The sequence below is a fragment of the Nelusetta ayraudi genome, unplaced genomic scaffold (genome assembly GCF_046127955.1).
Source record: "Nelusetta ayraudi isolate G7.1 ecotype Tasmania unplaced genomic scaffold, CSIRO-AGI_Nayr_v1 ptg000200l, whole genome shotgun sequence".
Classification (NCBI taxonomy): Eukaryota; Metazoa; Chordata; class Actinopteri; order Tetraodontiformes; family Monacanthidae; genus Nelusetta; species Nelusetta ayraudi.
In genome coordinates, this window is record NW_027466249.1 from 178379 (window position 1) to 206034 (window position 27656).

The 27656-nt window shown below is 50.7% G+C and overlaps 4 protein-coding genes across 6 annotated transcripts in view; all 4 read left to right on the top strand.

The window, feature by feature from the left end:
* ttn.2 (titin, tandem duplicate 2) overlaps positions 1–27656 on the top strand; it is a 157592-nt gene that overhangs the window by 13033 nt on the left and 116903 nt on the right. For all 3 annotated transcript variants that reach the window (XM_076015835.1, XM_076015834.1, XM_076015836.1), the window contains 9 exons: positions 15036–15314; positions 23892–24173; positions 24720–24998; positions 25084–25365; positions 25494–25772; positions 25935–26222; positions 26423–26701; positions 26779–27060; positions 27211–27489. In XM_076015835.1, the coding sequence (XP_075871950.1) occupies positions 15036–15314; positions 23892–24173; positions 24720–24998; positions 25084–25365; positions 25494–25772; positions 25935–26222; positions 26423–26701; positions 26779–27060; positions 27211–27489 (2529 nt within the window). The remainder of the gene's footprint in view (positions 1–15035; positions 15315–23891; positions 24174–24719; positions 24999–25083; positions 25366–25493; positions 25773–25934; positions 26223–26422; positions 26702–26778; positions 27061–27210; positions 27490–27656) is intronic.
* LOC142881512 (uncharacterized) lies at positions 426–9943 on the top strand. The gene is made up of 5 exons (XM_076015833.1): positions 426–481; positions 1214–1348; positions 1484–1649; positions 1755–2159; positions 3588–9943. The coding sequence occupies exons 1-5, from the start codon at positions 426–428 to the stop codon at positions 9054–9056; spliced, it is 6231 nt and encodes a 2076-aa protein (XP_075871948.1). The 3' UTR covers positions 9057–9943.
* LOC142881522 (titin-like) lies at positions 10418–14621 on the top strand. Its single transcript, XM_076015849.1, has 3 exons — positions 10418–10433; positions 10557–14514; positions 14573–14621. The coding sequence occupies exons 1-3, from the start codon at positions 10418–10420 to the stop codon at positions 14619–14621; spliced, it is 4023 nt and encodes a 1340-aa protein (XP_075871964.1).
* On the top strand, positions 15630–23868 carry LOC142881524 (titin-like). The gene is made up of 18 exons (XM_076015850.1): positions 15630–16242; positions 17179–17403; positions 17502–17780; positions 17973–18260; positions 18352–18599; positions 18775–18967; positions 19157–19435; positions 19612–19890; positions 20110–20364; positions 20469–20756; positions 20861–21139; positions 21403–21675; positions 21838–22116; positions 22203–22481; positions 22583–22861; positions 22950–23237; positions 23333–23559; positions 23836–23868. The coding sequence occupies exons 1-18, from the start codon at positions 15663–15665 to the stop codon at positions 23866–23868; spliced, it is 4851 nt and encodes a 1616-aa protein (XP_075871965.1). The 5' UTR covers positions 15630–15662.

The window sequence follows — 27656 nt, forward strand, 5'->3', positions numbered from 1 at the left end:
GTTTCCATAACCTGCCTTACCATTAAGACTCAGGAAGGCTATGGAAACAGCTGGCCTGAGCCTATGATTCCTATACAGGAAGTGCACAAACACACACAAACACACACACACACACACACACACACATGAAGGGGTTCAGTTCAACCAGAGTTCCATCAATCGACCCCTGAAATTGTCTGTTGGCCCTGAAAGACCCTGGGGGTTAGTCCTGGTTCTGGTTCAGCTGTCCCTTCAACCAGGGACAGTACCTGGTCCCTGTGTGAACCCCTACTGTTGCATGTCACGTTGACGAGGATTTTCATTGTTTGTATTTGTTCCTTGTTGCTCTCACTCTGATGATGTTTCTCCCGGTGAGCCCTGGTTGCTTGTGTCAGTTCTTGACCAAAAGAAAGTGGTTTGCATCCAGACGTCATTTCATTGTGGGCATGAAGGTTCTTCCTCTGACCCCCCACCCGTGCCCCCTCAACGAGGCACAGCACAAGTATCTTTTAAAGCTTCTTGAGGACTTAAGGAGACCTTTAAAAGATATGGAGGTTTTCTTTCTGCATCCGGAACTCATACTGACCTCCTGCAAAAACACCAACGGTTGTTCCTGGCCTGGCTTGCAGATAGTGGGGATGTGATTCTGTGGTTTGCACTTTAAATAACACAGTAAAACTATATTAGTTCGAATAAACGCCTTCTCCACCCAACATGCAGCTTCATTTGCATCTTACGGTCACAAGTCTAAGACATTGTTTATTTTTTGGAGAGCTTTGCTTCTCAACCAATCTCATTCATGTCCTGCGAACTGAAGGACGATTAGAAAGGGCGTTTATTCTCCTGTCTGCAAGTCAGCTAAGGAATATAGAATATATTTCAGAACAAAGCTTTAGCAAATCTAAAAGGAAGAGCTAAAGGTGCGAATGTGAGAAGCCCACCGTGAATTTATGCTTTTTTTAAAGAAAAAAATAAAATAATTTGTCTTGAAGAAATTTCCACAGACGAAGGATCAAAACTTCCAGCAGATTTCTAATATAAAGAATCAAGTCTTGCGTTTATTCGAACAAATATGGTGAGTGAAATTATTTCTCTTCATGGCATTGTGACTCCCTGCATGATCAATTGAATATTTCCATTAATTATTATTCATCTTCATTTTTTCCCCTCTTTTGGCCCTCGAGCGTCGTTCTGACTTGTTGTGTTTTTTGTTTTCAGAGCTGTTTTATGACAGCAGCGCCAAGCTGGCAGAAGAAGAAGGCAGCTGCGACGCGGGGGAGGTGCGTCCACCCAGCGAGAACATCAAACCGGCCTTCACCAAGAAACTCAAGTTCCAGTCGGCCCTGGAAGGAGAACCCATGGAGCTAAAGTGTAAAATTATTGCTTTTCCTTCGCCAACCGTCCTCTGGTTTCACAATAACAAGTCTATTCCGAAAACTCGTAGGCGTAGGGTTCGCACCGTTGAAGAAGCACACGTGCACACCACCACTCTGCTTGTCAATAGTGTCAAGGAGAAGGACGCGGGTAGCTACAAGGTGATGGCCATCAACACGGAGGGCTCGGCCGAGTCCACAGCCTCGCTGCTGGTCTCGGTCAACGAGGAGCACTCAGCGAATTTCCTGAGCGCTGCCAGGGGTTCCGCCAGAGCCCGCCAGAGCACTGCCGCTTTGGTCGAGCAGCGCGGGGAGAGAAAGTTTAGGGTTGACCTCAGGTGCGTTGGCTCACCTTTTGACAAGAGGTCTAAGGCTCTTCGCGGTGGAAAGTCTCGGTCTCAGGCATCGTTAGTGAGGAGTGTGTACTTTGGTTTTGGTTCTGGTTCGGAGGACAAGGTGATGGAGAAAAAGTCTGGGTTCCTGGAGACGGCCTCTGAGCGCGCTCCGTCTCCGCCCCCGATGTTTGACCGGTCCGAGCGCTTCAACGATAGGTTCAGCGACATCTACTGCGACCGGCGCACAGGTGCGAGGTTCAGTGACAGGTTGAGTGACCGCTGCAGCGACAGGTACGAGAGGTTCAGTGACACGGAGAGCCTTCACAACGAGGTGAGGGCCAAACTCACAACACTCCAGAAAGCCGTCAAACAGAAGAAGAGGCTCTCCATATCCACAATGTCATCCTCGGAGTTTGAACTGGACTCGGTTGCCAGCGAGTCCAGCTACTCTGACTATGTGGAGAGACTCCGGGTGAAACCTGCGTCTCTGTCTGATGTGCAGCCTTTCAGTCGTCCTTTTGATTTGGGAGAGACCCACAGAGAACTCCGAGGTAAAACCTCAGCCGGTGCTCTGCCTCAGTCTCGGGCCAGGCATTCATTTGAGCCTCAGTCCAGGACCAGAGCAATCCAGTTGATGAGAGGCGAGTTAGCTGACACACTGGTGGATAAAGACTCGAACAGCGTTGATGAATCAACAGTGCGGGCTTCAGTCAAACAGATGATGAGTGAAGACACAAGTCTGGTCACTGACGTTGAGCGGCCCCATCAAGAGCGAATGTATTCTGGAACATCCATGTATACAGAAAGGACAGAGTCTTTTGCAACTGCAGCTTCTCAAGAGGGGATCTCTCCATCGGAGGCGTCCAGGACCAAGGCCACAAAACTGGTTTTCAGTGAAGCGCGAACTTCAGAAGAAACAGAAACAATCGATACATACGCAGAAGAGTGCGCTGGTGAATCCTTGATGAGTCCGTATGAAAGGGGCCTAGAGGCTGATAGAATGGAGTGCGAGGAAAAACTCCTGGCTCTACGCATCAGGAAATGGCAGCAAGGTGGTCGAATGTCAGAGGAGGAGACTCATCCTTCAAAAGACCTACTGGGTCAGCAGGGTGCAGAGTGCGCGGAGCCCGACAAAAACGGTTCCAGCAAGCAGGTATGGGCAGAAGAAGGATTAGCTATGGAACTGGAGGAGGTACCTTTTTCTTACCACAAATCACCTAAAGTGAAGCCAAAGTTTGAGGATTCTGAGGCCTTGTCTTCACTGAAGTCTCGTGTAATCGATGACAGAGGTCAAGAAACAGGAATGTTTTCCACTTCCTTGGTCTCAAAGTCACCCACCATGGAATCCAGAGAAGAAATGGAGGGTGGGATGCCAGTCAAGCTGGAACAAAGGTCACCAAGAATAGCAACAAGAGCCACAGATGTGAAAGTTGTGAATGAGGACCGATCGGTAGAGTCATGTGATCCAAGGCAAGTCCAGTCAAGAGAAAAGAGCTTCCTCGACGAATCCGCTGTACCCGATCAAAAAGCAGGAAGAGCTGAACTTTACAAGGAGGAAGTTGCTGGGGAATCTTTGAGGGCTCAGTATGAAAAAAGTCTGGAAGCTGAGCGGCTTCAGTGCGAGGAAAAACTCCTGGCCCTACGTATCCGAAAATGGCAGCAAGGCATGCAAATGGAAGCACGCGATACTGAACCCGATCTGCCCCTGCCAGAAGAGACCCGTTACACTGAACCTGGGGGGCAGCAGGCAGTCGAAACAAGGGAGTTATTGGCCGAAAAAGCAAAATCTCCAAAAGTACGAAGCAAAGGAGAGCACAGTGAAACCTCTGTCCCATTAAGTAAAGACAAAGTGAGAGCAAGACCAAAAGAGTCTTCTGTCATTCCCGCCACAATAACACAGAAATCACCCAGGATAGAATCTAGAGCGTCGAGGGCGGAGCCTGAATCAGCGATATTGCAAACGGAGAAGATGTTGTTTGACCAGACGAAAGAAGAGCGCGAGCTGCAGCTGTCCAGGGAGAATATCTCTGAGTTCAAAACCGAGAGCGAGAGGTTGGTCAGTGAGGAGGAAGCCTTGACCCAGAGGATCATGAAATGGCAACAGGATGTTTTGCTCGAGCAAGAGCAAAGTGTTGAGCTGCAGCCCGACTGGGTACAGAGTTACACTTTGTCAAAGGGAGACGAAACCAAAGAAGTTGGAAATGTTGCACAGGCGTCTGCTGCCGAAAGCATCCAGCAGCCTGTGGTGGTCCAGGGTAGCGTCTCCTCTGCAGGACGGACGGCCAAAGAGAAGTTCCTCATGGGCGAATCATTTCCCACCCATTTCCAAGGTCAGCAGAGTGAGAACTTACCGTGGCCGCCCGCCAGCGAGCTCCTGAGCGAGGGCCGCGAGACCGGGTTACAGAGTGACAGCGAGTACTTAGTAAGTGAGGAGGAAGCGCTGGCTCAGCGTATACTGAAATGGCAAGAAGACGTTGAACAGGAAGAAGTGGTTGAACTGGAGTCTGACTTGGCCCTGGACAGTCAGCAACTTTCCGCTGGGTTGCCCTTCGAGTCCTCTGTTCCATCCCCTGACCTGGAACCCCAGCATGGTGAAGTTTCCCACAGAAACCGGCCGGGCAAACTGTCAGATCCACACATGACTGCCGTCAGTGAAGCCTTAGCAACGAAACTCTCGGCCAATCAGCATGTTGTTCAGTACACGCAGTCTCCTCCTTGTGAGTATTCTTTGAAAACCGTCCACGCCTCCGCATCTGCCGATCCTCCACATCACGCAAATGAGATGACAAAAGCATCTTGTGACTCAAAAGCTGCCTTGAAGGACAGTTCGGGTTCAGAACCATTTGAAAAATACTCTTCAAGCAAAGCAGAGTCAGGACACAGTCAGAACAAACACAGCGTCACGGTCGGTGGATTAAGTGGACAGCGTTTTAAGTCAGATGTCAGTGAAGAGACGTCGGCCTGGGAGGAGGTGGCAGCGTTCAGAGAGAGGACTGAAGAGAGACAACAGAAGGTTTTGGAAGGCCAGGACATGAGTCCAATAAAGTCAGTTCATTGTGATAGGATTGGTGTTGAAGGATTTGACCAAGAAGAGGACTCAACTATAAAGGAGGTGATGAAAAGTCAAGAGTCTGAGGTGGAACAGCAAGAGGAAGGTGCTGTACGTGGTTCCAGACCGGTCTTTGTAACTGAAATATCTTCAGTCAAAGTGAAAATGGGCGAAATGACAGAATTCACCTGCCAGTTTCACGGAGAGCCGCTGCCAACTGTCTCTTGGCTGAAAGATGGACACCCTTTAATGCACAACCCCGACTATGATATCAGTAGCAGAGCTAATTCCTCCCAGCTCACTGTCTTCTATCCAACAAGAGACCACGAGGGATCGTATGACTGCGTGGTAACCAACAAACATGGAAAATCCATCTGCAGCGCAACTCTGGAGCTCACTGACAAAAAGCTGGCGAGAAAGTCTGGCAGTGCTAAAAAGGGGGCGGGGACAGAAGACCTGGACAAGGGTGAGAAAAACTCAGAGGCCTCGATAGAAAAAGAGGGCGTGGCCTACGTAGACTCTGGTAGGGCTGTGCTCCAGGTGCCTCAGGCAGAGGTCCACAGGCACCCTGGCTCAGATTTGAGCTGTTTGCCTGTGGAAATCAGAGTCACTGCTGCCACTCCGGTCCCCACGGCTCAAGAGGAGGAAAGCCAGGATGAACCGCAGACATTTTCAGGGAAATCCTCTGACGTGTCTGTCGATGAAGGATCTTCTCAGGCTGTCAGACACAAGTTCACTTTCTCCGGGGAGGCTCCTCTTATGCTGTCTGAAATTGAGGGCATCAGCTGCTCTGAAGGCAGCACTGCTGTGCTTGAGTGCACAATCTCAGGTGAACCAACACCAGAGGTTACATGGTGTTATGGGAACGACTCCCTAACAATTACATCTGGGAAATACAGAGTTGAGGGAGATGAGAAGGTCCACAGGCTGTACATACACGGCTTCACACACTCTGATGCTGGACGATACAAATGTAAGGCGAGAAACAAGTTTGGAGAAGTTACAAGCATCTGTAATGTGTCAGTTCCAGCACCTCCTGCAAGTTCAGCAGCAGGTGTTAGGCAGCCTGCTGTACTTGATGGATCTTTCAGCAGGTATCCCGAGGGTCCTCGGATTGAGGAGAAAAGTCCGCCTCTTGCTGTCAAAGCCAGAACATCCAGGCCTGAAGTCTTGCGAGAGCCTCCAGCGATATCTGGCTGCGGTTTGCCATCTTCCTCTGCGGTTATAAAGGTTTCTCAGATTAAACAAGCTTTTGAGCCAGGCTCACCAGGCCCACAGCTGACCACCCTCGAAGAGGCACAGAAGCAAGTGCCGTTCCCTGAAGAGTTCATCCCGACTGTGGAAGCTTCCCTTGGTCTGCAAAACCAAGAGCTGGAACCTCCAGTTGGCTTTAAACATTCTACTGCTGCAACAGTTAATCTGGGTTTCCAGAGAGCTGTCCCTGGTACAGAAGATTCAGACGCCACTCATAACGTACTTCCTTTGGGAAAAACAGTGTCCCCTCTATCTCCTGCTGAACCCAAACCTGTTTACCCAGAAATTAGCCCAGAAACCGAAGCTGCATATCAGGAAATTGGTGTTGGAATGCAACACTTTGTAGAAGAAACCCTGGAATCTCCAGAGCTCGTTCATCCAGAACCACAGAAACCGGCCGTTGATCCTGAACAAACAGAAGCTGGTGAGGTGGTGGAGGGGAGGGAGCTAACTTGGCATACATTTGATCGAACCAGCAGTTTCATTCCATTCCAGTCTGAAAAGACTGGTGCCATAAAACGCTCTGTTAGGGTTTCAGGTACCATTGAAGCAACTGCGAATCGTAAAGAATCGAATGAAACTTCAAAGCCTGAAAGGTCACATGGATTTACAAGGCCTTCCACTGTCACCACCGACCCGGACTCAGACTGTACGCAGGTTGTTTTGAAAGACTCGACTCGACTCAATACCCCGACCAAGCTGGATGGACTTTGTGAAGAGATTGTTGTCATTCCAAAGGAACACCATGAGTCAGACGAGATTGGGACAGGTACCATTCCAGAACCCTCTTTGGACAGTGGCGTCTTCCTTAGTGTGCTGGATTCCAAGGCTGGGATGACAGAGTTAAATGTGGGAATAACTGATGACATTGTTGAACCTGGCACACAAAGGAAAGCTAAAGACCCCAACCCTAACCTCAACCCTGTGGAGCGAGAACCTCAAACACTTCTTGGCTCATCAGAGGAGGAAAGACGCCTCCTTCAAGTAGCGGTCCCAAAGGATGCTGCTGGAGATGCACCTCAGAACAAGGATGCATCTAGAGGGGAAAGAGTTACTTTGGAGAAGACCTCACGAGGTGAAGCTACCTATGGGTCACTAGAAGAGGAGGAGGTCACTTTTGGTGCTGTGTATGATTACTACAATCCCCCAACAGACTGGGGAAGGCCGCTGTCGCCAGAATCTGAAATGTCCATAGAGATTGGCAGCACAGTCAGTGAAGAGGTCGCTGAGCTCGCTGAGAGGTTCTACACACCAGGTTCATCCACTGAGGTGTCACAACCAATTGCAGAGGCCTTTTACACTCCCAAGTCACCCGTGTCTTTTCACACCCCGAGTTCTGATACACCAGGTGGCTTTGCAACCCCGCAGGAATACCCTTTCTCCCCTTTGGAATATAAAAGACCATCGACGGGGGATTCCAGTGACAGGTTCTTCTCCCCACTTCAGTTCCTGGCGTCCCCTGCTGACGAGGGCATTGAAACAACTCCTCTCACGGACAATAATCTCTTCCTTTCCAAAGCAAGGGGCTCATTGTCCCTGCCCACCCTTCAAGAGAAAGTGCAAGGGATCCCCCCTGCGTTCCTCAAACCCCTCATTAAGAAAAGGCTCCTTGAAAATGACTCACTAACATTTCACGCGGAGGTGTTTGGCTTACCCTCTCCCGAGGTCAAGTGGTTCTGCAATAAAACACAACTGCTGGCTGGTGAAAGAGTCAAAATTGACAGAGACGGTGACTGTATCTCGCTGACCATTGGTGATGTCACTAAGGCTGACCAGGGAGAGTATATCTGCGAGGCTGTCAATTATGTTGGCGAGGCCAGAAGTGTTGCTTTAGTCGTAGTCGTACCACAGGAAGTCAGGTTAATGCCTGCTCCACCTGCCGTCACTCATCAACATGTGATGGAGTTTGATGTAGAAGAGGACGATTCTTCCCGTTCTCCGTCCCCCCAGGAGATTCTCCTGGAAGTGGAACTGGATGAAAGTGAGGTGAAAGAATTTGAGAAGCAAGTGAAGATCATCACAATCCCAGAGTACACGGCCGACAACAAAAGTATGATCATATCGTTGGATGTTTTGCCAAGTATCTATGAGGAAGGTGCTGTGGACTTTGTCACCCAGGAGCACCATGACTTGAAAATAGCTTTTGAGGTCACTGAGATGCCTCCAAGGTTCATTAATCCCATCTGTGACATGGAAACCCCAGAAGGAACCACGGTGATGTTCGAGTGCTCTTTGATGGGAATTCCCTCTCCAATTGTGTCTTGGTTCAAGGGTGACAAAAAAATTCCTCACAACAACAAAAAATTCCTGCTCTCATCTGATGGAGATAACCACTTCCTGAAGGTTGGCACGGTCTCCGTTGCAGATAGCGGAGTGTACAGCTGCAGGGCTATAAACCTTGTTGGAGAGACTCTTTGCAGGGCCTCCCTGGTGGTGCTAAGTGCCAAAGCTTTCTCCGGGAAGACCCGGGGCAGGGAGTTGACTGCCGTGTCTCTCGGCAGTGCCAAAGTGCAGCCGCAGAAGTTTGATTTGATGGTTGGCAACGCGTCCTTTGATGGCGAACAGGTCTCAGAAATAGAGCTGGAGTTTGAGTTTGAGCAAGAGCAGGACGAGTCCCAGCGGGCGGTGAGACTTGTGGCCAACACTGACAATCAAACAGGGGACCAGGGAGACACATATGTGAGCATCAACTTTGATGTATTTGCGGAGCCAGCCAAAGAAGACAAGGTGGAGTTCAAAGGGAAGTCCTCTGACACGTGCAGCTTCCAGTTCCAGGTCACAGAGACGCCTCCTAAATGTGTCATCCCGTTGAGCAACCTCACAGCCGCGCTAGGAACTCCAGTGATCCTCCAGTGTCTGGTCTCCGGTAAGCCCGACCCCACCGCCCACTGGTACAAAGACGGAAACCACGTGACCGACGGTCGTTGTATCATTCAGGAGAAAACCGCCGGCCACTTCAACCTGCTCATTACCAACGCCAGCCAGAGCGACGCCGGGGAGTATAAGTGCGTCATACACAACACAGCTGGTTGCATTGAAACCACCGCGCTGCTCAAAGTCTTCTAGAGGTCGAAGGGGGGCGGTTGGGGGGGCGGTTGGTTGGACTTAAAGTTGGTGTTGAAGGCTTTGAATGTTGTTCATCACTGATGACGGACTGCTTTTTATTATTGAGTAGAAAGGATTAAAAATGCAACTGGCCTTTTTATGGCTTAAACTCAGTTTGTAAATGTTTAAAATTGTTGTTTGCCAGTGACAAAGAAAATGTAACATAAAATAATAAGACGTGACTTTATTTTATTTAATTCTCTTTTATTGAGTTGAGTTTTATTTATTTTACAATGTGGGCTTTTTCTTTGGGTTGTTTGTTTTCAATTGCTAGCGTCGCTATCAGGAATACTTGACAGTTTAGCAGCTTCACTGACAAATCAAAAATATATTTACAATATTATCAAGAACAAACATGCATAGTTTTTGTAGTATTTCACTTTTAACTGTATTTTCACAAGTCTGGCCATCACTCAGTTTCATAACAGTGCAGGATCGCAGACAGTAATTACTGGATTTACTTTGTTTTTGAATCAGTCACTTTTTACAAGTAAACACGCTAAGACATGTTCTTGTCGCAATACTTGTTGACATGATTATTACCGTGTGTTTCTGATGCAACATTGGATGTGCATGTCTAGAGTTTGTTGTCAGTGAAACTAAATCATTTTAATTTATAGTGGAATGTGACGGTTTAGAGCCGATTTTGTCAACTGTGAACTTTCTTTTTTTAATTTAAAGAAATTTTTGATTTATTGTATATATGTGCAATGTTAGGAGAGCATATATAGTGACAAAATACACTGAAGTAGAAAACTGAAAGTGATGTTTATGGTCAATTTGTATAAAAATCATGTTGGCAGTTAAATTTAATAAAACACTCGTCAACGTAAAGTTGGAATCTGAGATGTTTGTGCATGCGTGCCTGTGTGTGTGTGTGTGTGTGTGTGTGTGTGTGTGTGTGTGTGTATATATATGAATGAATGAATGAATGAGTTTTATTATTGTGGACCCGTCCCTCTCGGGATTAAAAGTACTAAATGTGTGGTTGTTGATTGTTGGTATTTTGTCTGAATATTTGACGCTATGCGAATGTCAACTGCTCTAAAACTGATTATTTTTAACCAATGACGACAAAAACAAGAGTTTAATAATACAATTATATTTTGCTATTTAACATAAATGAGATAATTAAAAAAAACAGGCTGTCGTGTGACTGGGGCAGGATAAATGTGAATATAAATGTGTTAAAAACACATTTAATGGCAACTAATGGCATCTGCTGTAGATGTAGAAGTATATCTAAGTATCTATCATAAGTGTAATAAACAGATAGAAATGTCAAGTCAAATGTGATTTCTTTTTATTTAAATAATTTTGCTATGAATAGTTTTATTGGTGTGATTATATCAATAAATATATAATAACATACAAAAATATATATATAAAAAAAAACCTAAAAACTGTGGTAGTGTTTTGTGCTGGATTTTGTTACCAGTGTTGCTTGATATTTCCTGACAGAGCGTTGTAGCACCGCCATCACCACGGTGGAGGAGCAAGAGGAAACCTTCTACACCGGCGTCCACTTGCCGCAGAAAACTAAAACACTTGAACTCAAGCCAGAGTCCAAACGCTACTCTTCCACTTTAGAGAAGAAGAAAGAAAAGCCAGTTTTCCTCAGCCAGCTTCCCCCCACCGCCGTGAGCGCAGGCCAGACCGCCAGACTCACTGTCAGGATCTCTGGCTTTCCCAGGCCCACTGTTAAGTGGTCTCGCAATGGGAAGGTGGTAAAGAGCTCGTCCACCTACCAGATGGTAGAGGAGGAGGAGGAGTACACGCTGGTCATCAGCGAGGTCACGTCCGAGTACGAGGGCGAGTACTCCTGCACGGCCGCCAACAGGTTCGGCCAGACCACGTGCACCACGTACCTGGAGGTGAAACAGTCAGACGTTCAGCAGGCAGAGCATTGGGTTGAGAAGATGTTTAAGATGACGGGTCATCCTCCCTCCTTCACTCTTCCCATCCAAGCGGTGAGTTGCTCAGAGGGAAGGGAGGTGTCGTTCCACTACACAGTTAGCGGTGAGCCAAGAGCCGATGTTCAGTGGTTTAAAGGAGTCTTCCAGATCCAAGCAAGCAGAAACTGTCTGATTACTGCCAATCCCGATGGCTCTGGCTTTATGACTGTTAAGAATGTCAAAATGGAGGACCGGGGCCTCTACACTTGCAAGGCCTCCAACAGGTTTGGAGAAGCATCTTGCAGTGCTGAGCTGCTTGTGTCGAGGGAATCTGCGTCTGTTGTTCACAGGCAGGAGCAACTGACGGTGGTTCAGAAGAAGAGCTCCAAGGTCTCGTTGACGGAGCAGGTGACAGAGTCCCGCCTGTACCAGGTCAGCCTCCCGGGTCAGGACAGAGCGGCTTCAGACCAGATGGTTTACACCATCGGCACCGAAGACCGGCAGATAATCCCCAGCGAGCAAGTCAGCTCCCTCACAGAAGTAGATATTTCTGCGGCCACGGTTCAGCGTGAGCAGCTGACCCAGCAGGCAGCGGTTCTTCAGGCACACGAGGTGGAGGAGCGAGTCTCTCTGGTGCCCTCACATCCGCCCCAGGTTTTAGCCGTCCCTGCCAAGCAGCTCCACATGGCAGCGTTCACGTCCTCGGTGGAGGAGAGCCAGGACCTCATGGAGCAGCACTGCAGTCGCATCCACAGCCCCGAGGTCATTGAGCTCAGGGCAGCCACAGAAAAGAGGTCAAAGGTGATGTCGGTCGTGGCCGAGGAGCTCACCCCTCTTTCTACCATTAGCACAGGACAGCTGCCTGGCAGCAGGTCCGCTACTGTGAGACCCACGTCTGAACCTAAACAGCTGGTGAGTGGGTGTCAGGTGGAGTCCCAGCTGGCCATCCTGAAGGAGCAGTCTGTGGACATCCCCAAACCACAGCAGGAGAAGAGTTACAAGGTGAAGGAAGGCGTGAAAATTTTATACTCGGCCCAGTCGGCCGAGAAAATGACGCTGACTGAGCGACACGCGACTGAGCTAGCGACAACAGACGCGGCTACACAGTCGACCGTTGGGAAAGAACAGCGCCGGCACGTCTTTGCCTCGGTCAGTGAGCGTAAAAACACCCTTTCCAAAGAGAGCAGCTTTGCCTTGCAGAGTCCAGGTCAGGAGACCGCCCATCTGGGCAAGGACCAAATTATAAAAGCAGCTCTGATGGCGGAAGACAGGCAGCTGCTGCAAGCTGAAGCCACGCAGCAGCTGCCGAGTCTGGACGCCGTGAGGTCCATCCCACCTCAGCTGGAGGGAGAACAGATACTGCACCTGCAGGTCATCACAGACCAGGATGTCCTCCCGTCAGAGGTGATGTTTACCTGTGAGAAAGCAGCACCGGAACATGCAGGACGCAGGAAGAGTCCCACTCTGCTTCACACCGTCAGTCAGGATGAGCAGAGGACGCTGGTTTATGAGGACGCCTCAGAGTTTGAAGGCAAGGCTGGGACCATCAGCATCCATCCTCAGAGAGAGGCCCCCAACTTGCTTCACCTCCAGTCCACCCAGCCCGTGGAGGCGTTATCCAAAGAGGGCATCCTGGTCATGGAGGAGCCTGAGCAGCAGGTGGCGACACAAAAGCAAGAAAGATCTCGGAGTCACGCAGCCACCCTAGAGGAGAAGAGGGAACTGAGAGCAGATTATCACACAGAACTGGATTTGTGTGTGACTGGCGTTCAGTCTCAGGTCCGGACGGAGCCGAGGCCACAAAGCATCCTCCAGCTCTCCTTCCAGCCCACGCAGCTCCCAAAGGAGACACCGCTGACTAGCGACGTCAAGCAGCAGCGGGCGCTCGTGCAGAAAGAAGAGCGCTGGGACGTGATGCAGGTCACCACGGTGGCAGACAGTCACACCTTAGAGGAGGGACACACCGAGAGGCTTGCCGACACAGAGAAATTCACCTGCCGGACTGCCAGAGAGCCGAGGTTGAGCAGCGAGTCGGTCCAGGTGGAGGAGAAAGAGATCTCCACTGAGAGCAGCGTCCCCCTCGGGGCGGCCGAACAAGACTTTGCCGTTCAGATCCAGGAGGGCCAGTCTGTCAGGCAGTCCATAGTGATGGATGAGAAGCAGGTGCTGGGGGGCGAGTTCTCTCAGGAGATCACCAAGTCTGAGTCTGCAGCAGCCGTGGCCGCCACGCAGCCGAGGCTGTCGCTCACGGTGTCAGAATCCAGAGACAGCGCGGCTCTTCCCAAAGAGTTGACCTTTGTGGTCGAGACGCCGAAACCTTTCAGTCTGAACGTACGTCATCAGCTGAGACACGCCCTCCAGTCCGCCGTGGCCAGCGACCAGCCGCTCTTGCTAGCTGACGTGGCAGAGAGGCTGCAGGCTGTGGATGTACAGGAAGTTAAAGTTCAAAGGGAACCAAAGCGTGTCATGTTTACTTACATGATCACGACAGCCAGCGCCCCCCTGGAGATCTCGCTGGCGTTCGAGGGTAATTACCCTCAGACAGCAGACTTCAGGACGGAACTCCAGGCGGCTTTGCACTCTATAATATACCAGGAGGCCAAAGCTCTTACGTCAGAACAGCCAGGCACCATGCAGCTGGACAAGCCCCAGAGGCTGCAGGTCTCCTCGGCGCATTTAAAGGAAAGTCTGTCGTCGGTGGTCGAGACTGCGAAGGTGGCAGAGAGCGTGCAAGACTTTAGTGCGGTCCAATCGGAAGCTGCAGCACTCAGAACCCAGTCCAGGCTGGAGCTTGAATGTGCTGCAGCTGAACAGCACGTTGTAGTCCAAGCGGCCACGGCAACAGTGGGAGGGTCGGTCTCATCGCAAGTCAAAGTTTCAACCGAGTCGCATGTAACGTTTGAGCGGTCTGTGCAGGTGTCGAGGCAGGAGGTCCGCTCAGTGACCATTGAGAGTCAAGAGAAAGCTATCGGTGCGGCCGCTCTGACTGCCACCCTCCCCCCTGCAACTGTTCCCACGGAGCAGGTGACCGAGCTCAGCATCCAAAACGAGTACGCGGAGGAGATCTTTAAAGAGGAGGTCGCCGTGTCCAAAACAGAGCAGAAAGAAAACCCCGTAGTCGTCACCTCCCTCCAAGATGAGTCTTTCGAGGAAAATAGTGAGGCCACCTTAAGTGCCACAATTAGCTATGTGACGAAGGTAAACTGGTTTTTCAATGGAGAATTGGTGAAAACTGGCGAGGAGTTCAAGTGTTCGCAAGACAATGACACGTACACTCTGGTTATCAACAAAGTTGTCAAGCAGAGACACGAAGGAGAATATGTTTGTGAGGCTGAGAATGATGCCGGCAGGACGACCACATCTTCAAGACTCACTGTGGTCTCCAGAGGTTTGACCATTCAGATCAACCTATCATCATTCATTCACCCATTTCCTCACATAAACTCACATCAACCAGTTCATCCGAGACCTCGCGTCACAATCCTCACGTTGGCCCAGCTCAGCATGAGCACCCTGCCAGGGGAGTGGGTTTTACTAACCATCGCCATGTTCTGTTCACGTACCACATCACTGTGTGACCAGTTACCACCTCAAGGCCAGAGCCGTCGTAGCCCTGCGTCAAAGGCCGTGAGGTCTATGCAGTGGTTGTCACGATCCTGGCCTTCAGGTGGCTTTCCATCTTCACCGCGGCATGTTAACCACAGACGAAGTTGTCACCTTTTTTTCCAGTCTATTCTTCCCACACCTGCCATGTCTGCATGTTTTCAAGTGGTTTCACGCTGAAATCACTACATCCTCCACAGCCTCTGTAGCTTGAACAATTAGCCCCACTAGATTCAGGTCCAACTGCTCCAAGTTCTCAGAGACTTGCTGTGAAACCATGGGGGCTAATGTTCTTGCTATTTCTCTCCCCTCCAGCGGAATCTGAATTCCATCCAACCATTGCTGTACATTCCACCTTTCATCCTCACGGCCTCGCTCACTTCATTCTGTTGTTCTTTTTGCTGGTTGACTAAATCTGCCCTTCTGTTTCTGCGGACCTCAGTGCCGCCTGTGTTTAGGCAGAGAATCGAACCCCTGGAGATAAACGTCGGCGGCACCGCCAAGTTTGAATGTGAAGTTGAGGACGCTCCCAATGTGGCCTTCAAGTGGTACAAGTCAGGGATGGAGATCAAACAGAGTGACAAGTTCAGGATCCTGAGCCGGCAAAACAGCTCCTCTCTGGAGCTGCTGAACCCGGTCAAAGCCGACAGCAGTGAATACACCTGCAAGGCCTCCAACCAGCACGGCGCCGCCAGCTGCACCGCCTCGCTCGTCGTCACCGGTAAGACCCCCCGCCCCCCCGCAGTGTTTCTTGGTGATCTGCTTGTATTTTGTGTTGATACTTTTTTTGAGAGAGAGAGAGAATTATATGAACAATTCAAACAAGTCTCTGCCGTCTTGGCCCCGTATGAGAACAACTCTTGAACATGTGGCACTGTGTGTGTCATGCGGCAAGTCACACGTTAAATTTTGGCAAGTTTAAACCTACGCTGATGACTTTCCGTTTGAATGAGTAACTTTTCTCCATGGTGCACTTGGGCAAGTTCCTAAAACTTTTCCAACTCTTTGTATGTTCTACCTGCTCCCCTTAGAAATGTACCCACCGCTATTTGTTTCGAAACCTGAGCCCATGATTTTATACGTGGGCCAAAGGGCAGAGTTCCAGTGCTCACTCACTGGTTCCTCTCCCATGGACGTTGTCTGGCACAAGGACAACATAGCCATCTCCCCTGGAGGCAACTATGTCATGAAAAGTGAAAAGAACAAGTACTTGCTTCTCATAAAGAGTCTTGAGCTGAGCGACCAGGGCGTGTACCTGTGCAAGGCCTCCAACAGCGTTGGCACTGCCACCTTCACCACAGAGCTGCGGGTCATTAAGAAGCCCAGCTTCGTCAAGACCTTAGAGCCAGTGTCGGCAGCGGTCAACGACCCACTGAGGCTGGAGTGCCAGGTGGACGAGGACATTGGGGTGGCCATCACTTGGACCAGGGATGGCAAAAAAGTCCACCAGAGCATGGACTGTAAACTGTCCTTTGAGGACAAGTTGGCTGTGGTTGAGATACCCAAGTCCAAGCTGAAGGACTCTGGGAAATATGTTTGCACGGCCACAAATGAGGCAGGAAGTTCCTTCTGTGAGGCCATGGTATCAGTCCAAGGTAAGATCTTAGCGACCGGCCTTGACAGCCACACGCTCCATTCTCTCTTTTTTTGCCAGCTGATTCTAACCCTATGCTCTGCTGTCTTGTCCATCTTTAACATTTCTTTTTTGCTTTGTTGTTGTTTTAGTTGTCTTGTTTTTATCCTCTCTGACGACTTAAAAAAATCTATCTTGGTTTAACCGAACCTCTTTTAGAACCCCCTGTGTTTGTCAAGAGAATGGAACCAAAGTTAACGTGGAAACAAGGCGTCGCTGCGCGCTTGCAGTGCAGCGTTAAAGGATCGCCCGAACTTCGCATCCACTGGTTCTGGAATGAAATGGAGCTCAGTGAGGGAGACAAATATAAAGTCTCCTTCAAGGGTGGAGTTGCCACTCTGGAGTTAATGAACCTTGTGGTTATGGATAGTGGGAGTTACACCTGTGATGTTTCAAATAATGCTGGCAGTGACAGCTGCAACACCCTAGTGGCTGTCAAAGGTTAGTTCTGGATTTAATGAGAACGCCTCTGTATCACGTTCAACAACTTAAACTTATTCTTTGTACGACCAGAGCCACCGTCCATTAGAAAAGATCTGCAGACAGTAGAGGCAGTAAAGGGGGCACCCGCTCATTTGGAATGTGAGGTCACAGGAACGACCCCCTTTGAAATCAGCTGGTTGAAAAACAAGAAGGTCGTCACCACTGATCAGAAGTACAAGATAGTTTCCCAAGATGCTTTGTCCAGGCTGGAGATCAGGTCTTTCCAGAGTGCCGATGTGGGTGATTATGAGTGTGTCATATCGAACGATGTGGGGAAGGTCACCGCAAAGGCACGGGCCAAACTCAGAGGTCAGCCAACTGTGGTGAAAGTGCCTGAGATATTATTTAGTACTTCAGCGTTGGTTATGAAACTAACAAACATGACTAAATAAAAATAAAATCTTTTCTGTAGAACCCCCAACTTTCACTAAGAGGGTCGACAGTGTGACAGCAGTGTTGGGAACCACAGTCAAACTTCAGGGAAGTCTGAAGGGCTCGGCTCCCATCGCCATAAAATGGATGAAAGACTCTGAAATACTGAGAGACGACGATCCAAACGTCAAAATGGTGTTTGAACACAACCTGGCCTGCCTGTTGATCACAACGGTGGCCCTCAGCCACGGCGGCAGGTACTCCTGCCATGCCGAGAACGAGGCGGGCCAACAGAAGAGCGAGGCCACCTTGACTGTGCAAGGTTCGGGTGACGTCTACATGTAGCTTGGTTAAAGATCCCTTGGTAGTTGGGTCTCAAGTTTTAAACCTCAGTTACTGACAAGTCTGTCTATGTCCCAGAACCTGCCAGAATCGTAGAACCAGCAGAGTCCATTAGCGTGACGGCCGGGGACTCAGCCACACTGGAGTGCACAATATCGGGCAGCCCAGACCTCAAGGTCAAGTGGTTCAAAGAGGGCAAGGAGATGATCAGTGGCCGGAAGTACAAGATGACTCTGAAGGACAACGTGGCCAGCATGAAGATTCTGGCAGCAGAACGGGGAGACACCTCCGAGTACAGGATGGAGCTGTCCAATAAAGTGGGCAAAGACCAATGCACATGCTCGGTCACTGTCCTAGGTCAGCTCCCACTCCTCTCTTGCATTCATTCATTCATTCATAGAGCTTCTTTATGATAAATGCACAACTTGTGACGGTTGCTTCCGTGGTCCTGGGTTCCTCTACGGCTTCGGCCGACCACGCTGAGCTCTTCTTGTGTGTTGTGTAACTTGATTGAGTGTTTTTTTCAAATTCTCTCTCCTCAACAACCAGATCGGATCATGCCTCCAACTTTTACCAAGTCCCTTAAAAGAGTTGATGGTAACGTTGGTAACGACGTCTGCATGGACTGCAGACTGTCGGGCTCTCAGCCCATGACGATCGTGTGGTTCAAAGACGATCAGGAGGTTCCGGCTGGATCAAAATACCAGCCGGAATTTAAAGACAACTCTGCCACACTGCGCATTGTCGGGCTGCAAAAGAACGACTCTGGTGTTTACAAATGCAGAGCCACCAATTCGGCCGGCTTGAAAGAGACCAGTGGGACGCTCTATGTCAAAGGTCACAAGGCGATTCAAGACTTTGTGCATTCTGTTGGTTTGTACGTGTGTGTAAACATGAAATGCAAACGTGTTTTCTCTGTGGCCTCCAGAGCCCCCAGTGTTCACAGTCAAACTGGCCAGTCAGGATGTTCTGCCAGGAACCACTGTTGCCCTCCAGGCAGCCTTCACTGGAACAGCCCCGTTGGCTGTGAAGTGGTTCAGAGAGGACAAGGAGGTTGTGACCGGAGGCTCGTATTTCATAAGAAAAGATGCCTCTTCGAGCTCCCTGGAGCTTCACGCTGTCAAACCCGCAGACTCTGCCAAGTACACGTGCCAAGTGTCCAACGACGCCGGCAGAGTAGACTGTACCGCCGCTCTCTTTGTCAAAGGTGCTGACTTCCGAGTGTACATGCACGAACGGGTCTCGGCCTTCTTCGGCAACGCCCACCTCGCTTCTCAAACTAACCTAACGACCTTCTTCTTGTTCTAACCACTTTTAACCTCTTCTCCCAGAGCCTCCTGCTTTCGTGCAGAAACTTGAGGCCACCAAGCTCGTCACCTGTGGTCACTCCACTCGGCTGGAGTGCAGTGCGACCGGCAGCCCAGTCATCGGCTTTAAGTGGTTTAAGGATGAGCTGGAGATCGGCTCCGGTCCGAAGTACACCGTGTCTTCAGCCAACCTGGTGGCCTCCTTAGAAGTAGCGGGCTGCACAGTGGAGGACAGTGGTGATTATGTATGTGTGGCGTCCAGTGAGGCTGGTAGTGACCGCTGCAGCTGCACGCTAACAGTCAAAGGTTGGTTTTTGTTTATTTTGCTTCTGGTTGTGTCGCTGAAGCTTCGGAGCTTCGGCAGAAACAGAAAACTTTCAGGGTTGCGATCAAACGTCCTCACCACGGCCGCTTTGAATCTTTTAGAGCCGCCAGCGTTTGTGCGCTGCTTGGAGTCCAGAGATGTGGTCAAAGGGACTGAACTGATGCTGGAATCGCAAGTCAGTGGCTCCGCCCCTTTCACTGTGTCGATGTACAAAAATGGCAAGCCAATCAGGAACGACAAGAAGCACAGGATCACACTGAAGGAGGAGCTGATAGCCGTGCAGGTGCTGGCGGTCGGGCAAGGAGACGTTGGAACGTACCAGTGTACTGTAGAGAATGAAGTGGGCGGGGTCTCCTGCGACTGTCAGGTCACCCTGAAAGGTTTGTATAGTTCGCCGCTGCTTAAAAAACAGTGCTTCAAATTTTCCTACGACCGTCCTACTACTGAGCCAACTCGCTGTAGCAACTTTCATTCCAAGACTTGAGCTTCATTGATTGGGCTAGAAATGCCTCTTAAGGATGTGAGATTAAATGGAAAACACAATGTCTTTCTGTAGAACCGCCCTCATTTGTGCAAAAGCTTGAGAACCTGAGCTCTGTGGTGGGCACTGAGGTTTCCCTGCGGTGCGTCCTGAAGGGCTCAGAGCCCCTGAACCTGACCTGGATGAAAGACAAACATGAGCTTAAAGAGGCTGAAAACATCCAGATCACATATGAGAACAGGACTGCCCTGCTGCACATCACTGACCTACAGAGTAAGCATGGGGGCAAGTACTCCTGCCAGGCCCAAAACCAGGCTGGGAGTCAGACCTGCACCGCTGTGCTGCTTGTCAAAGGTTGGTTGAAGAAGTAAACAATGTAGCAACACTCTCAGTATTTGAAGGGTCTTTAACAACTCCTGAAGTCAAACCTCACAAAATATTCCAGTTTGGAATGAATCGATTTGGACCAGAAGCCCAACTTTCGAGGTTGCTCGGGACCCCAGGGAGAGAACAGAAATGCTGTTCCTGTGTTGACGTTTGGTGACTAATGACTTCTTCTTTGAAACGCCTCAGTGCCAGCCAAGGTCACAGAGGAGGCCAAGTCCATCAGTGTGACTCAAGGAGATCCTGCCACCTTGGAGGTTCGCTTCTCAGGCACTAAACCTCTGAAGGTCAAATGGCTGAAGGCCGGCAAGGAGCTGAGCTCAGGCCAGAGACACAAGGTGCAGAGCACCGACACCAGCGCCGTGCTCAAGATTAACAAAACCGACAAGAGCGACAGCGGCGACTACACCTTTGAGGTGTCTAATGATGTGGGCCAGAGCTCTTGTGAGGCCACGCTAACCGTTCTTGGTCAGTTCCCGGTGTTTCTTCTCCCCCCAGCATCGTCCGACCTCGAGAGCAGTTTCTGACTCCTCCTCTCTCCCCGTCAGATCAAATAATTCCTCCGTCTTTCACGCGGAAACTCAAGCAGACAGAAGGTATCAAAGGCTCCTTTGCCCACCTGGAGTGTCTCGTGTCTGGCTCCTTGCCGATAACCGTGCAGTGGTTCAAGGACGACACCGAGGTCCAGACTGACGACAAGCACAAGTGCACGTTCTTTGAGAGCGTCGCTGTTCTGGAGATCTCGAATCTCAACAGCAGAGACAGCGGAAGCTACACCTGCATTGCCAAAAACAAAGCTGGCTCGGTCCAGTGCTCCGGGCTCCTGTTTGTTAAAGGTCTGGGAACGTTTGTCAGATTGTGTTTCTGTCTCGGACCCAAATCCCTGCTTCCAGCTGGGAGGTTCTACCGGCAGTCCTTTTGATTTTCCTCTCTCTTGCAGAACCGCCGTGCATTCTGGAAAAGCCAGAGTCTATGAATGTGTTGCCAGGCTCGAAGGTCTATTTTAACGTGCTGCACGCCGGCACGCCACCACTGACTATCAAATGGTTTAAGAACCAGAAAGAGATTTTATCCAGCACCGACTGCTTGGTCATCAAAGACAACACGTCCACGTCGCTGGCGCTCTTCTTTGCCAAGAGCTCCGACTCTGCAGACTATGTCTGCGAAATACAGAATGACGTTGGCTCCACCTCATGCCAGGCAACGCTGTTTGTCAAAGGTTGGCTTCCCCATCATCTCAGACGAAATGTGTTCAAATTTCCTGCAAACCCATCTGCTCTCCATCATTTGGGAATCATTATTCCAGAACATGAGGATATTCAGGGCCTAAACTGCCAAAGAATCGAATTCAACTCTCAAATCTTTTTACAGAGAACTAATGCTCCTCTTTGAAGGGGAAAAATACTTCAGTTCTTTAAAACGATCCATTCTGAGAGAGAAAATGAATCTGATTCGTGTAATTTTGCTTCTCAGAACCTCCAGCGTTCACTAGGACCCCGGCCCGCGTGTCAGTGGTCCGTCCCGGTCAGAACAAAGTGTTTGAGTGTCAGGTAACAGGCACACCCGAGATCGATATCTACTGGTTCAAAGAGGGCAGTGAGATCAGCGCAGGCGACCGCTACCGGATGGCCTTCAGTAACTGCGTGGCCACCCTGGAGGTGTGTGAGGCCGAGGCCAAAGACGGAGGCCTGTACTACTGTGAGGCTCGCAATGAGGCCGGCAGCGAGAGCTGCAGCATGGAGCTGAAGGTCAAAGGTCGGTATAGTCAGAACACCTGACAGGGCTGGGCGGATAGCAGTTGTTTATCAAAACGTTATATTATAGAATAAGTTATGCGTCATTCCAGAAGTAAGATGACTGAATGGCAGTAAACTTTAGTCACATGACCAGTAACGGACCTGTTTCTTGTCGTCTCAGAACCGCCTTCATTTGTTAGGGAACTGGTCCCAGCTGATGTGGTGAAGGGCTCCAGTGCAGCCCTGCAGTGTCAGGTGGCTGGAACCGGTCCCTTTGTCACCCAGTGGTACAAAGATACAAAGGAGCTCAAACTGAGCACCAAACACAGCTTCTCCCAGACCAACGGCACCGTGCTGCTGGAGGTCCACAAGTTTGAGGCCATGGATGTGGGCGAGTACCAGTGTACTGTAGCCAATGAGGTGGGGAGCTGCACCTGCAAAACCTCCCTCTGCCTCAAAGGTTGGTTTGATAGGTCTGATCAATCAAGTCTGATATTTTGGCTCCAGGCAGGCGAGTTAAGCATTTGGTTGGCTTTGTTTCAATAGAACCGCCGATGTTCGCCAGGAAGCTGGAGAACGTGGCCACCGTTCTGGGCCAAAAGGCCGAGTTTCAGTGCGTGGTCACCGGCTCTCCAACTCTGTCAGTGCAGTGGCAGAAAGACGAGAGCTGGATCCCGGAAGATCCAAAGATTGAGAGAACATTTGTCAACAATGTGGCCATTCTTATAATCCCAGTGTGTGAAGTGACGCACAGCGGCAAGTACAGCTGCCAGGTAGCCAACGAGGCTGGCCAGGATAAGTGCTTTGCCATGCTCAATGTGCAAGGTACGCCTTCTTCCTGGTTGTGGTCCTTCTCATTTTCCCACGGTCCGAGTGGCTCCCGGCGCCAGCGTGATTTATGTCTGTGATTTTGTTTGGTACCATAGAGCCTCCTCAGATCACAGAGAAACCAGAGGTGATCAAGGTGACAGTGGGCGACCCGGTCAGTCTGGACTGTAAGGTCACCGGCTCCCCGGAGCTCAAGGTCAAATGGATGAAAGACAGCAAAGAGCTTCAGTCCATCAGGCAGCACAGGCTGACCTTTGAGAAGAATCTCAGCAGCCTGAAGATCCAGTCTGCCCAGAAGGAAGATGAAGGAGAGTATGTCTTTGAGGTCCAGAACCACATCAGTAGCTGCAGCTGCAGGGTCAGAGTGGTGGTTCTAGGTCAGTGTGAATCGCAGAAGTTGCACTACTACCAGTAGGCGACGCCAGCTTTCCCGTCTCACCTCTGTCTCATTGTGTCTGGCCGCAGAACAAGTCCTAGCACCCAGCTTCACCAAGCCGCTGGCAGACATGCGGGAGATCTTGGGCTCCTTTGTTCAGATATGTTGCAAAATATCCGGCTCGCTGCCCATAGCCGTGGAGTGGCACAAGGACGGAGCCAAGGTTACCACTGGCCTCAAACACAAGATCCTGCAGCAGGACAACTCAGTGTCCCTGGAGATGGAGCAGCTGGAGAGGTCCGACGCCGGCTCATACTCTTGCAAACTCAGCAATTCGGCGGGAAGCTGCGAATGCAGCGGGCGGCTGATGGTGAAAGGTCAGGCAGCCGTATCTGATTGGCCGGCCGGCCACTGGTTCCCGAGGCTCAGGTGAGTTGCTCTTTAACTGTCCCGTCTCGTCCTCCCTCTTCAGAGCCGCCCAGCTTCGTCACCACGCCGGAGTCACAGACGGCTCTGCCCAACGCCACCGTCCGCTTCAGGAGCACCTTTCAGGGAACGCCGCCCTTCACTGTCAAGTGGTTCAAGGACGACACGGAACTGATTACCGGCCCCACCTGTTTCACAGGCCTGGACGGGCTCTCTTGCTTCTTAGAGCTTTACTCGCTGGGCGTGGCCCAGAGTGGTGTTTACTCTTGCCAAGTCAGTAACGAGGCAGGCTCTGCGCGCTGCAGCGCAGACCTGACCATCAAAGGTTGGACTTCTTCTTTGTTGCCTCATGGCTCTCTTGCTGTTTCTGCAAAAAGAAAAAACAAACCCTGAATCTGCTTCCTGGCTATTCTTCCACTTTTTACCACTGTCGTTCTCATCCGGGTTTATTGGTCTCTGCGTGTTCTGTGTGTATTGTGCTATCCCCCTTGCTGCTGCTGCTCCTGCTAACCAATGTCTCCACTGATGCTAACGTTCACTCGTCGCCAGCATCAAACGTCCTCGCGTGCTTTCCGCAGCTAAAATGTGTTTTTCCGCTTCTGCAGAGCCGCCCGAGTTTGTGCTGAAACTCCCCGCCACTAAGTTTGTCAAGCGTGGCGAGTTGCTCCGCCTGGAGTGCAGAGTGAGTGGCTCAGCCCCTCTGAACGTGACCTGGTACAAACACGACGCCAAGGTCACAGAGGGGGCCAACGTCAGAACCTCGCTGGTGGACTCGCTGGCGGTCCTGGAGCTGCTGTCCAGCGGCTTTGACGACGATGGCGTTTACACCTGCGAGGCTCAGAACGATGCCGGCAGCGTCAGCTGCAGCACCACGCTGAGTGTCAAAGGTCAGCGTCCCACCGACTGGTCATCACTCATTGTTCAGGGCCTTATCCTGTGGACCCTGGTGAAGGCGGTCTCAGTTGTATTCTTATTAACTTAAAGCTGGAATACATAACAGTTCAAGCTGGTTCTATCCAATAAACTGGTAAATATTGTGGAGCAGCTCCACCGCTGAGGTTCCAAGGTGCTAGTTACTCTGCCGTCGCGCCTGCCCCAACACCTGTTGTTGTGGTAGTGGTGTTCACACTTAACGCCCCACTAAAACTTGTTCCAAAGTCCATCCACAACTCCAACACTGCTTAATGTATTTCAAGATCTGTTGAACTCAGTCCAAGTTGAGCGTCCACCGGCAAACTTCCATGTCTTTGATGAAATCCTCAGTGTGCAGTTCTCCTGCCACTGTTCTTCTCCAACATGTGGTAGTTTCAGTGTCTTGAGCCAGAGTTCCGGTGCCGAGTGGGTTCGTCTGGCGTTGGATTTGTTGTGTCTTCCAGCTTTAAGGTCCTGTGTTAAAGGTGTCACGCTAATAGCTGCCCTGGGTGTCTTTGTAGAGCCTCCCAGCTTTGTCAAAGCGGCACAGCCCACTGAAGGGCTGAAGGGCAAGGATGTGAGTCTGTACAGCGAGATGAGCGGCACGGCTCCCTTCCAGATCACCTGGTTCAAAGATAAGAAGCCTCTGATGGAGAGCAGAAAGTATAAGATTTTGAGCGAGGGAAGCTCGGCCACACTGCACATCATGGGCATTGAGGCATCGGACGCCGGCCAGTACGAGTGCAAAGTGTCCAACAGTGTAGGGAGCGACACCTGCCAGGCATCCGTTAAGCTCCGAGGTCAGTAGAAGAGCACCACCCAGTGTTGGACGGTGTGAATCCTGTGGTCCTTGCTGACTCCCACTGTCCTCTGTCCCCTCTTCAGAGCCCCCGTCCTTCCTGAGGAAACTGTCCAACGTGACAGTGATCCTGGGGGAACAGGTGACCCTCGAGGCCACTGTCAAAGGCTCTGAGCCCATGACTGTGTCCTGGGTTCAGGACAAGGATCACATTCTCAGGGACGGTGACAACAGGAAAATCACCTTTGAGAACCAGACGGTGGCGCTGAGGGTCTTTAAGGCCGATGCGGCGGCAGCGGGCAGGTACACCTGCCAGCTGAGAAACGATGCTGGCAGCGTGGAGTGTTTTGCAAACTTGACCGTTCTAGGTTTGTAACCTTATAATTCTCTCTTTCTCAGCCAGTTTTTCTTTTTTTTTTGCTCAGTGCTTGCCCCTGCAGGTTTAACCAGAAACATGTTCTGCTTCTTTCCTTCCCTCCTTCCCTCCCGGCTGCAGAACCAGCGAAAATCCTGGACAAACCAGACACCCTGAGTGTGACGGCGGGCGACATTGCTGCTCTGGAGGTCAAAGTGTGCGGAACCCCAGAGCTGGTTCCCAAGTGGTTCAAGGACGGCGTTGAACTGGCGTCCGGCAGGAAGTACAAGATCTCCTTCTCACGGATGATTTCCAGCCTGAACGTGCTCTCTGCAGAGAAGGTGGATTCTGGAGAATATACCTTTGAGATCATGAACGAAGTCGGAAAGGACCTGAGCAAAATCAATCTGACCGTCTTAGGTTGGTGTTTACCTTTCACGTCTTTATCGAGCTTTAAATTTGACATTAGCCAAGTAAACCGTGACCAGACAGAACGTCCTAATATCTTATGACAGTCCCACAAAGTCCTCACCACCAGATCTAAGGACCCAAACTAATTCCTCTTGTTTTCTTCATTGACAGATAAGATTGCCCCACCGACATTCACCAGAAAGCTGAAGGACTCCACCACTGTGGTGGGACAAGCTGGGGAGATGGAGTGCAAAGTCTCGGGCTCACCGCCGTTCATCATGTCCTGGTACCACGACGGCGAGGAGGTGCAAAGCGGACCGAACTGTGAGGTCTCCTTCAGCGACAACAGCTGCACACTCAGGGTGCCCACACTTAAGCTGTCTGACTCTGGGCTGTACAAGTGCAAAGCTGTCAACCAGGCCGGGTCCAGCGAGACCACTGCCTCGCTGCTGGTCAAAGGTCAGGAGTTAAACCGCCTGGATTTTGTCTTTTTCTGCGCATTTGAGTTTTTTTGCAGGCGTTCAAGGACATAAATAGAAAAATAAGATAATCTCCGGCTTGTCTCCCATGTCCTTCTGGATCCACGTGGAGATATTTGAACCCGAACGGATCTTTGTAGAGATGTTTGAACCTCCTGACGGCTGTCTTTGCTCCAACAGAACCTCCGTCCTTCGTGGTGCCGCCCCAGCCGGTGGAGGCCATGCCGGGCTCAAGCGTCACATTCTCGGCCATGGTGAAGGGCAGCAGCCCCCTGAAACTCAAGTGGTTCAGAGGAACCAAGGAGATTGAGGCGGGACGGGGCTGCGATTTCTCCCTGAAGGAGAACCGAGTCACCCTGGAGCTCTTCAACGTGGACAGGTCCCACGCCGGGGAATACACCTGCCAAATCATCAACGACGCTGGCAAGGAGAGCTGCCCTGTTCTTCTTGCCGTCAAAGGTCAGTGTGATGGACCTGGTTGGACATCCAATCAGAATGAAGCCTTCTCATGGTCTCCCCCTGGTTGTGTCCCTCAGAGCCAGCAGCCTTCTCGAAGAGGCTGAAGGATGTGTCGGTAGAGAAAGGCAAACCGCTCACCCTGGAGTGCACCTACACTGGGACCCCCAAAATCACAGTTGGCTGGTACAAGGACGGCCAGCAGATCTTTGCTTCGTACAAGTACAACATCACCACCACAGAGAGCTCCTGCATCCTGGAGTGTCTGAGCACCGACGACAAGGAGGCGGCAGGGAAGTACTCCTGCCAGGTGTCCAACGACGCCGGCAAGGACGCCTGCGAGGCCACTGTGTCCATCCTGGGTGAGTTCAACCTGCACGTTGTTCTTTTGAGTCCAAACCTGTTCATGAACAAACTGACTTTACTGGTGAAAGAATCAGTTGTGCAGTTCCAGCTTTGGCCAGCGTTCTCTGGGTCCACTCAGCCATTTCTTTCACCTTCTTGATCTGCAGAGCCGGCGCACTTCGTGGAGAATCTTGAACCCATGGAGGTGACAGCGGGCGACGCTGTGTGTCTGAAGTGCCAGGTGGCGGGAACACCCGAGATCAAGGTGTCCTGGTTCAAGGCCGACGGCAAAGTCAGGTCTAGCCCCACCTGCAGGCTGGAATACTCCAAGGGCGTGGCCTGCCTCAAGCTCAGCAAGGCCACCAAGGCCGACATCGGAGAGTACACCTGCAAGGCGGAGAACCGCATTGGCTCCGCCTCCTCCACCTGCAGACTCAACGTGCTTGGTAAAGTGTCTCGGCTTCCATCTCTCCTCACAGACTATTTGTCTTCTGGCTACAAACACCAACTCACTTTTCTTCACCAGCTAATTGAGCTTAGCTTAAATGCATGCAAATTCTCATTGTTGCAGTTGAAAGTCACAGAAGCAAGTTAAATTGCAACTACAACCTTG

What these genes read in the sequence shown, in the direction of transcription:
- LOC142881512 (XM_076015833.1), top strand. Translation starts at nt 426, where the DNA reads ATGAAGGTTCTTCCTCTGACCCCCCACCCGTGCCCCCTCAACGAGGCA. An exon ending in GGAGAACCCATGGAGCTAAA is followed by an intron (nt 1,349 to 1,483) that starts GTGTAAAATTAT and finishes GCTTGTCAATAG; the next exon opens with TGTCAAGGAGAAGGACGCGG. An exon ending in GCCAGAGCACTGCCGCTTTG is followed by an intron (nt 1,650 to 1,754) that starts GTCGAGCAGCGC and finishes TCTCGGTCTCAG; the next exon opens with GCATCGTTAGTGAGGAGTGT.
- LOC142881524 (XM_076015850.1), top strand. Translation starts at nt 15,663, where the DNA reads ATGATTTTATACGTGGGCCAAAGGGCAGAGTTCCAGTGCTCACTCACT. An exon ending in CTGCACAGTGGAGGACAGTG is followed by an intron (nt 18,968 to 19,156) that starts GTGATTATGTAT and finishes TGAATCTTTTAG; the next exon opens with AGCCGCCAGCGTTTGTGCGC. An exon ending in TGCCATGCTCAATGTGCAAG is followed by an intron (nt 22,482 to 22,582) that starts GTACGCCTTCTT and finishes TTGGTACCATAG; the next exon opens with AGCCTCCTCAGATCACAGAG.
- LOC142881522 (XM_076015849.1), top strand. An exon ending in ATGAGCACCCTGCCAGGGGA is followed by an intron (nt 14,515 to 14,572) that starts GTGGGTTTTACT and finishes CTGTGTGACCAG; the next exon opens with TTACCACCTCAAGGCCAGAG.